This window comes from Onychomys torridus, chromosome 2, assembly GCF_903995425.1.
Source record: "Onychomys torridus chromosome 2, mOncTor1.1, whole genome shotgun sequence".
In the NCBI taxonomy this organism is placed as follows: domain Eukaryota; kingdom Metazoa; phylum Chordata; class Mammalia; order Rodentia; family Cricetidae; genus Onychomys; species Onychomys torridus.
Window position 1 is genome coordinate 154,852,867 of NC_050444.1, and position 9,409 is coordinate 154,862,275.

General features: G+C 54.2%; 1 protein-coding gene across 4 annotated transcripts in view; it reads left to right on the top strand.

Moving 5' to 3' along the window:
* Window positions 1–8,626, top strand: part of Arhgef19 (Rho guanine nucleotide exchange factor 19) — a 28,391-nt gene extending 19,765 nt beyond the window's left edge. For all 4 annotated transcript variants that reach the window (XM_036178866.1, XM_036178865.1, XM_036178863.1 and 1 more), the window contains exons 7-16: window positions 622–782; window positions 864–1,016; window positions 1,207–1,336; window positions 1,696–1,770; window positions 1,856–1,945; window positions 2,088–2,248; window positions 5,955–6,113; window positions 6,389–6,468; window positions 7,764–7,868; window positions 8,181–8,626. In XM_036178866.1, the coding sequence (XP_036034759.1) occupies window positions 622–782; window positions 864–1,016; window positions 1,207–1,336; window positions 1,696–1,770; window positions 1,856–1,945; window positions 2,088–2,248; window positions 5,955–6,113; window positions 6,389–6,468; window positions 7,764–7,868; window positions 8,181–8,338 (1,272 nt within the window). In that variant the 3' untranslated portion in view covers window positions 8,339–8,626. The remainder of the gene's footprint in view (window positions 1–621; window positions 783–863; window positions 1,017–1,206; window positions 1,337–1,695; window positions 1,771–1,855; window positions 1,946–2,087; window positions 2,249–5,954; window positions 6,114–6,388; window positions 6,469–7,763; window positions 7,869–8,180) is intronic.
* The last annotated feature ends 783 nt before the right edge of the window (window positions 8,627–9,409 follow it).

The following is a 9,409-nucleotide window of genomic DNA, read 5'->3' on the forward strand; positions in this document are numbered from 1 at the left end:
AGTGTCTGGAGGGTCTAAACTGGAGGGAGGAACCTATGACAGGGCGGGGCCAGAAGTAGTTGACCAGGTGACTCAGCTGGGCCCAGGGACTGTCAAAGCGAAGGGTAGAGGAGAAGACCTGGGAAGGTAAGGCTCCTAGAAGCTATGAGATCGGAGGGACAGAATCTAGGACTGGCCGAGGCCAAAGGCAGGTGATCAGGCACTTAGTAGGGATGAAGGACTATCAACATGAAGAGTGGGTGGGATAAACTGGGAAAGTAAGGGTCCTGGAAGTCCTAGGGGTTAGCCAGGGGAGAGGGCTCGGTCAAAGACAGGGCGGGGCAACACAGGGGCGGGGCCGTTGAGACCACCCTCCCTGGTTGTGGGCGGGGCCAAAGACAGATGCTAGGTGTCCCAGAGCGCCAGGGGCGGTGCAGGCTCCTGGAAAATTTAAAGTAGCGGAGTTTGTCAGCTGGCGACTTCGGGCGCTCCCAGGCCCCATCTGGCGCCAGATTATCCTCAAGACTGGTAAGGGGCAGGGAAGTAGTGTCTACAGAGGCCTCATCCTGTTGGGAGATTTGAGACCCAACGTCCCGGGTGGCCTGACTTTGCTCTTACCACCTGGCTTCCACCCTCCCTCAGGCCAAATTTGAGCTGATCACCTCGGAGGCCTCCTACATCCATAGTCTATCAGTGGCCGTGGGCCACTTCCTAGGCTCCGTGGAGCTGAGCGAGTGTCTGGGGACTCAGGACAAGCAGTGGCTATTTTCCAAACTGCCCGAGGTCAAGAGCACCAGTGAGAGGTGAGGGAGTGACCTTGCATGGCTAAGAATGGCAACAGAGGTCTGCAGTGGCGCTGTCCTTGACCTTGGCTCACCCGGCAGGTTTCTTCACGATCTGGAACAGCGTCTGGAGGCCGACGTGCTGCGCTTCAGCGTGTGCGATGTGGTTCTGCACCACTGCCCCGCCTTCCGCCGGGTCTACCTGCCTTATGTCACCAACCAGGCCTATCAGGAGCGCACCTACCAGCGCCTGCTGTAGGAGAGGCTCTGTGGGGGGCGGGGGCGGCGCTTGGGCAGGTGTAGGTGCGGAGGACTGGGTGAGGCAAGGTCCGAGGCGAGGGCTTGGGGCCGGGGAGTTTTAGGTCTGTAATAAATGAGACCCACCGCATGGGGCAGGGGTGCTGAGAGACCAATCTGTGACAGAACCTTCCTGCCCACTGTCCAGCCTAGAGAATCCCAAGTTCCCCGGCATCCTGGCTCGCCTAGAAGAGTCCCCTGTGTGCCAACGGCTGCCTCTCACCTCCTTCCTCATCCTGCCCTTCCAGAGGGTCACCCGCCTCAAGATGCTGGTGGAGGTAGCTCACTTCAGGAAGGGTGGGGAGGGAGAGGCTGGCCTGGCACCAGTGATTATGTTTTTGTTGTTATATCGAGTTTGACTTCCTTTTATTAGCATATATTAATTATGCATGATAGGTTCCCCGGTGACATTTCCAAACCTGCACAGGTCATACTCAACCCCCTTTTTCCTCGTGTTCCCCTCACACTGATCTCCTTCCTCTTCCCGGGTGGCCCCTCCTCCTCCCATGTCTTTTGTGTGTGACCCAATGCGTTTCGGTAGGGCGGCTCACAGGAACACACGTGAGGGCCGATTTACAGGAATGAACGGGTGCCTTACTAGACTACAGGACTCAAGAACGTCTCTCTCTCCCACCAGAACATCTTGAAGCGGACAGCACCAGGTTCCCAAGACGAGGACATGGCCACCAAGGCCTTCAGTGCACTCAAGGAGGTGAGCTCCGGAGCCAGAGCTGTGGCCTCCTGAGGGTCTCCCTTCCCCTAGTGGGACCCCAAATAACACCCCATCCCATCCCCAGCTGGTGCAGGAATGCAACGCCAGCGTGCAGTCCATGAAGAGGACTGAGGAGCTCATTCACTTGAGTAAGAAGATCCACTTTGAGGGCAAGGTAAGGGAAAGCCCTTGCTTCCTCCTTCCCCTGGGGGTGGGGAGGGCCAGTAGTCGCTGTCCATGGCCTCTCTTCCCTGCTCCAGACTCAGCCAGCACCCCCTGCCTCACCGGACCTCCCCATTGTCTATCTCTTTCTCCAGATCTTTCCGCTGATCTCCCAGGCCCGCTGGCTGGTGCGGCACGGAGAGCTGGTGGAGCTGGCCCCCGTGCCCGCGGCACCGCCCGCCAAGCTGAAGCTGTCCAGCAAGGCCGTGTACCTTCACCTCTTCAATGACTGCCTGCTGCTGTCCCGGAGGAAAGAGTGAGTCGGGAGGGAGAGGTCAGGGAGAGCAGAGGCTCCATCCTTCATTTCCTGGGCAGAGCTTGCCTCCGAGGGCCTCACAGCCTTCACCGGTACCAGGCTGAACCGCAGTGTCCTGGGCCTCGGAGGCTTTGCAACTAAAGCAGTGAGGTGGTCCGTCTATGAGGCAGAGCTGAGGGGTAGCTGTGTCCTGAGGGGCTTGCCACTGCTCTGAGTCTAGGGCAGTGATGAGACACACAGCCAGGCCCAGCTCTGGCCGGAGTCCTGGGAAAGTTAGCAGCAAGGACTGGCAGCTTCTCTGTACTGGCATGCTGCATGGACTGCTCCCATCTGTTCAGAAGACGCCTCCCTGGCAAGCAAGTCCCCTTGTCAGTCTCAAGGTCAGGGCACTAGCGATAAGGAGCCGGGAAATGGCCAGACACCAGCTTGTTACCTACTGCCTTTGTCCTGTCTTTCTCAGTATGGAGAGCTCCCCACAGTTATGATTTTACTAGTGAGCAGGATGAAGAGAAGGAGTTTGGGGGGGCCATAGACTAGAGAGGGGGCGAAAGGGCAGATACCTTTTAAATTTTTTTAATTCAATTTTATTTTGTGTGTGTATGTGTGACACTATGGTGCACATTGTGTGTGCATGTGTGACACTATGGTGCACATTGTGTGTGTATGTGTGACACTATGGTGCACATTGTGTGTGTATGTGTGACACTATGGTGCACATTGTGTGTGCATGTGTGACACTATGGTACACATTGTGTGTGCATGTGTGACACTATGGTGCACATTGTGTGTGCATGTGTGACACTATGGTGCACATTGTGTGTGCATGTGTGACACTATGGTGCACATGTGTGTGCATGTGTGACACTATGGTGCACATTGTGTGTGCATGTGTGACACTATGGTGCACATGTGTGTGCATGTGTGACACTATGGTGCACATGTGTGTGCATGTGTGACACTATGGTGCACATACATGGCGGTCAGAAGACAACTAGGAGTCATTCTCTTCTTCTGTCGTGTGAGTCTTGGGGAATCAAACTCGGGGTCACCAGCGTTGATAGCAAGCGGCCTTACCCACTAAGCCATCTTGCCAGCCCAAGGTATCTTAAGCTAAGAGAAAAGTTCCTTCCTGCTTGGTTCAGTCACTGACGGGCTGCGCTTACTGTATGTTGCATGAAGAGGATGTAAACGTGAATGAGATTTGCTCTCTGTCCACAGGAACCCAAGGCCAGTGGACATACATCTTCATAACGGTGTCACTGGGTTTTTTTTGTTTTTGTTTGTTGTTACTGAACATGTTAATTTTGAGATAGGGTTTCACTCAGTCACTCTTGGCTGGCCTGGAACTCACTATGTAGAGCAGGCCTGCCTAGGATCACAGAGATCTGTCTACCTCTGCCTCCCAAGCACTAAGATTAAAGATGTGTATCAGCAAGCCCTGCCTGGGTTATTTGCTTGTTTGTTGTATATAAGACAAGGTCTCATTCTCTATTCCACACTGACCTGAAACCCCTACATAGTCCAGGTGGTCTCAAACTCACACAGATCTGCCTGCCTCTGCCTCCTGAGTGTTGGGATTACAAGCATGGGATACTGTTTGGTTGTTTTTGGTTGTTTTTTTTCATTACAGGTCTGTGTGTGGATATGTGCAGGTGCCCTCAGAGGCTTGTCCTGAGGATTACCCTGGAGCTGGATCTCTTAACCACTGAGCCATCCTTCTAGCCCCGCCCGATCATCCCCCCACCCTGCCCCACTCCCCCATACCCCACTCCCCGGTTTTAATGCATAGATGTGCTCAAGCAGAGTGGGGAAGTTGCCGGAGGAAGAGACATTGGCACTGATTTGGTTGGGTTTTTTGTTTCTCTTTTTGTTTTGTTTTCAAGACAGGATTTCTCTGTGTAGCCCTGGCTGTCCTGCCGTTCACTCTGGAGACCAGGCTGGCCTTGAGCTCAGAGATCCACCTGCCTCTGCCTCCCAAGTGCTGGGATTTTTTTTTTTTAAATTAAGATGTATTTGGGGGCTGGAGAGATGGCTCAGTGTTTAAGAGCACTGACTGCTCTTCCAGAGGACCTGGGTTCATATCCCAGCACCCACATGGCAGTTCACAACTATCTGTAACTCCAGTTCCTGAGGAGCTGGCACCTTCACACAGACATACATGAAGGCCAAACACCAATGCACATGAAATAAAATAAAATGCGGGCAGCGGTGGCGCACACCTTTAATCCCAGAACTCGGGAGGCAGAGCCAGGAGGATCTCTGTGAGTTCGAGGCCAGCCTGGCCTACAGAGTGAGTTCCAGGAAAGGCTCCATTTATTTTATGTGTATGGGTATTTTGCCTACATGTATGTCTGTGCACTGCCATGTATAGCATGCAAGGTTCAAAGGGTCCAAAGGGTCCATCAGATGCCCTAGAACTAGAGTTACAGACATTTGTGAGTTGCCATGCGGATGTTGAGCTCTAAACCCATCTCCTCTGGAAGAGCAACAGGTGCTCTTAACCACTGAGCATCTCTCCAGCCCTTGAGCTGGGTTTTTGAAGAATGAGCAAGAGTTTTGTGTTGAGAAGTGATTTGGAAAAGACAGAAAAGGTGTGGCGGAACAGAGTATGTCTGGGGAATGGTGAAACCAGGCTGTGGACTGGAGGAGAAAGGGCAGAATGCCCGGATGGTGGCACATGTCTTTTTTTTTTTTTTTTTAATGCCGAATGCCGTTTATTGAAGGAGGGAGGAGATCTTAAATACAGGCTTACAGCACAATGGGAGAACCCTGATTCACTACTGATGTTTTACAGTCTTGCATCTAAGCTGATAACGGTGGTGGCACGTGTCTTTAGTACTGGCACTCAGGAAGCAGAGACAGAGATGGAGGGCAGCCTGTATATAGCAAGTTCCAGACAACAAGGGCTCCATAGTGATCCTGTCTCTAAATAAACTAAATAAACAAGCAAATCAAAGAGATGGGCAAGAAAAGGGAGTGGAGATGTTGAAGTCATAGTATAGGCTGGAATTGTTCTGAGGGGAGGGATGGGGGTGTGTAGAGGAGCCGCACCCTGCTCCTGGCCAGTTTGAAGGGTGAAGTGGCGGGAGGGACCAGGGGCTCTTATCCAGGTGAGTGTAGATGGCCAAGAGGTGGCCAGTGCTTCAGGATGGGCAGATGCGGGAACAGGAAGGCAGAGGAAGGACCTGCTCCCTCTAGTGTATGTATGGGGAGAGGTGGACACACACGATGGTGAGGCCTCCTGCACAGTGTGGTGTTGCCGGAGGAGAGTGGGGGGCCGGGGAGGGGGGCTCTTTCTGTGCTAGGGTAACAAGCCCAGGGCCCCACCCCGCCTCCCAGCCTCTTCCCCTGCAGGCCCAGCAGAACCTGGTTCTGACTTCAGGGCGGAGAAGCAGCCTCTGCTCTCTTGGTGCAAGTCACCTGGGAGTCCAGTTGGAGCCAGGGAAGGGTGCAGAAAGAAACGGAGAGGGTACCTGGCGAGGGGCCTGGCATCTGTAATCTTCTGCCAGCAGAAAGCCAGGCAGTTGAACTCACAGCAGTCCTCTTAGCACCTCTGCTTGGAAGTCCTGATGGGAAGCCAGGCCTGGAAGAGCAAACGGTCCTTCCTCCTCCTTCCATCAGCTCCCCTACCTGGTCCTGGGGTGGCCCCGAGGGGAGGGACCCAGGCTCTATTGACCCTCCTTGTCCTGTGTTGTCTGTCCTCCAGGCTCGGGAAGTTTGCTGTTTTCGTCCATGCCAATATGGCTGAGCTGCAGGTTCGAGACCTGAGCCTGAAGCTGCAGGGCATTCCGGGTCACGTGTTCCTGCTCCGGCTGCTGCATGGGCAGCATGCCAGGCACCAGCTGCTGCTGAGAGCACGTACTGAGTAAGCACTCCAAACCAGGAGCAAGGGTCCTGCTGAACCCCTGGGGTAGAGAGCGAGGCTGGATGGCCAGAGCAGTGCCTGGATTCTGGCAGGTGGCACCAGCCACTGTGCCCCTCTATCAGGGAGGTGACACACATAAGCAGTGGGGGTGGGGGCACAGGCCTGGAGCCTTGCATGTAGCCAAGGATGTCTAGCCCTAACCCTAATTCTCCCAGCCCGGTTCCCAACCCTGCTCTTGTACCTTGCCTGTTATGACCATGCTGCCCTCTCCATAGAAGTGAGAAACAACGATGGATCTCAGCCTTGCGCCCATCCAGCCCCCAGGAAGACAAGGAAGTCACCTGTGATGGAGAAGGTAGGACCCAGAACCCTCTGGGGTGGCTCTGAGGACCACTAGGGGCTGGGTAGGGTGCACAGGACCACCCCACATAAACAGGCTACTCATCTTGCAGACGATGAAAGAGAGATTCAGAGAGGCCAAGTGCCTCACCCAGGTCCTCCCGGCTAGACCACAGCTCTGTCTGTCTGTCTGTCTGTGTCAGTTGCAAAGCAGACGGGCAATCTGGTGTGTACAGAGTGTGGGGTGGTGTTAGAGTGGTAGGTAGCAGGGGAAGGGGCGCTCAGCTGGGTGGAGGTAGCTCCCTTGGGTGTGACATGAGGCTGGCAAGCCAGGCTGTGTCTAGTTGGAGAGGATCTTGGCAGTGGGCAGTAGGCAGTCACGGAAGGTATTTGAGTAAAGGGATTGGGTTATCGGTCTGGGATGGGGAGGAACGCACACTCCCAGCAAGTACAGGCTGTGGGTCAGGCTGTGGTCTGAACTCTGTATATTTAATCTTCATAGTGATCCTGTTAGCTGGATTCACTGTCTTCATTTTTCACACCTCTGAAAACTGAGGTTCAGAAAAGTTATTTGCCCAAGGTCACACAGCCAGTAGCTGGTAGAGCTAGGAATGGGGCCAGGTCTGGTCCCCCTCCCTCCCTTCCTTCCTTCTTCCCTTTTTGAGACAGTCTTGCTGTGTAGCCCAGGCTGGCCTTGAATTTGTAGCAAACCTCCTGCCTCAGTTTCCCTGTGTACTGGTATTGGAAGGATAAGCTGCCACATCCAGCCCAAACTTGGTTGCAATGCTCCTGCCATAAAGAACTGGTATGGGACAGATTCTCTGGCTTGGGCTCGGAGTCCCACTGAGGCTGAGGACAAGCCCCCTACTCCAGACCGAAGGGTGGAGAGAGCGCCTCCTGGCAGATGGCTCTGAGGCATCAGTTGCTTAGGGACCACAGGAGCCTGTGTGGCTGGAACTGTGTGAGCCCGAGAGGGAAGAGAGCTGGGAGAGGAGGTGAGCCAGAGGGGGCAGTGTCAGCACGTGAAGCAGGTGAATCTTGAGAGGTCTTTAGGTTTGAAGTTAGACACTCAGAGGCCTGTCAAGGGGCATGTGGTGGGCACCTGGGGTTTGTGTGGGAGTCTAGAAGTCAACACAGGTGTTGCAGTGAGCTGGAGAGGTCAGCACCCTTCACCAAGAGCCTCAGGTTAGCGAGACTCATGCCCAGGATGGGCAGAGGAGCAAATGTGGCCTCCTCCCCTACCTCATTTTCTCCTTCCTACTGCCTCCCACCTCTGACCTGGGGGCTCCTGGACCCTCTCTTGGCTCTCAGACCGCCCCCAGGTCCAGTGTGTGAGGACCTACAAGGCCCTGCAGCCAGATGAGTTGACCTTGGAGAAGACAGATATCCTGGCAGTGAAGACCTGGACCAGTGATGGTGAGATCCAGGCTTTCCTGACAGCCCTCTTGAGGGGTGACCAGCCTGTCACAAGGGAAGGTTATGCAAGTGGTAATCAACCACAGCAGCATTTGGGAACCTGGTTAGACCAGAGGAGGAACTTCCCGCTGGAGAATGAAGAGTGATGGGAGGGAGTGGGAAACAACCTTCTCAGAGAGATGGGGGTCCTTCCTGGGAGCTGGTGATGCTACGGCAATGTCACCCAGCTCCAGGCTGGCACCAGGCCCAGTCCCTTCGAGGGCCTCCCCAGCACTCCTCCCATGCCACTGATCCTGACTGCTGTGTTCCTAGGCTGGCTGGAGGGCGTGCGGCTGGCTGATGGTGAGAAGGGGTGGGTGCCACAGGCCCACGTGGAGGAGATCAGCAGCCTTAGTGCTCGACTTCGAAACCTCCGAGAGAACAAGAGGGTCACCAATGCCAGTAGCAGGCTGGGAGACCCACCTGCCTGATGCTCGCCTGGGGCCCAGCTGGGTCCTGTGCTGTAGGCTTCTGTGTGTCTGGGGGCTTCTCTGCAGGCGCTGGGTGGTAACTTTTCTGTAAATACACCCGGGCTGCCTCTGCTTGCAGTCTGACCTGAGGGCCTTTGCATGGGCTTCTCTGCCTGGAGAGCCCTACCCCATCTGGAGTGTCTCTAGGTGCCCTGAGGGCCGAGGGGCTGTGTGTCAAATTGCTACTTTGCCCTCCAAGTAGCAAAGTGTCAGATCCAAGCAGGCTTGAGTAATAAAGTGACTCCATGAGTTTTTGTAGTTGATTCTTGCGGCTTATGCTAAGAAAGCACCACCCACAGGGGGTGGGAGATGGGGTGGGGGGGTGGGTATGGGGGTTGAAACTACTCCACTGCAGCTCAGGCTCTAAAAGCAGCCTCCTGGGCTGAGCTCCAAGTGGAGTTGTGCTGGGCGGGCCCATCAGGGTCTCAGGAGGGAATTGCTCTCTGCCTCTGTGTGCTGGGTAGCTGCCAGTGAACGGCACTTGTAACGATAGTCCAGTTTCATTGCATGCCCTCTGTCTGCCTCCTGCTGTGAACCTATGGCTTCATTTGGACTCCACCTAGACCATCTCTCCATTGACAAAACATCTATGGACACACTTCTCCCATGTTTTTCTGCTTAAAAACAATATTTTAGAGATTTATTTGTTTGTTTTTAAAGATTTATTTATTTATTATGTATACAGTATTCTGTCTGCATGTGTCCCTGCAGGCCAGAAGAGGGCACCAGATCTCACTGCAAGTGGTTGTGAGTCACCATGTGGTTGCTGGGAATTGAACTCAGGACCTCTGGAAGAGCAGTCAGTGCTCTTAACCACTGAGCCATCTCTCCAGCCCTATTTGGTTTTTTTGAGACAGGGTTTCTCTGTGTAGCTCTGGCTGTCTTCACTCTGTAGACCAGGCTGGCCTTGAACTCAGAGATCCACCTGCCTGTGCCTCCCCAGTACTGGGATTAAAGGTGTGTGGTTTATTTTATTTTATGTGTATAGATATTTTGCCTGTATATAGGTATGTGCACCATGTGCATGCAGTA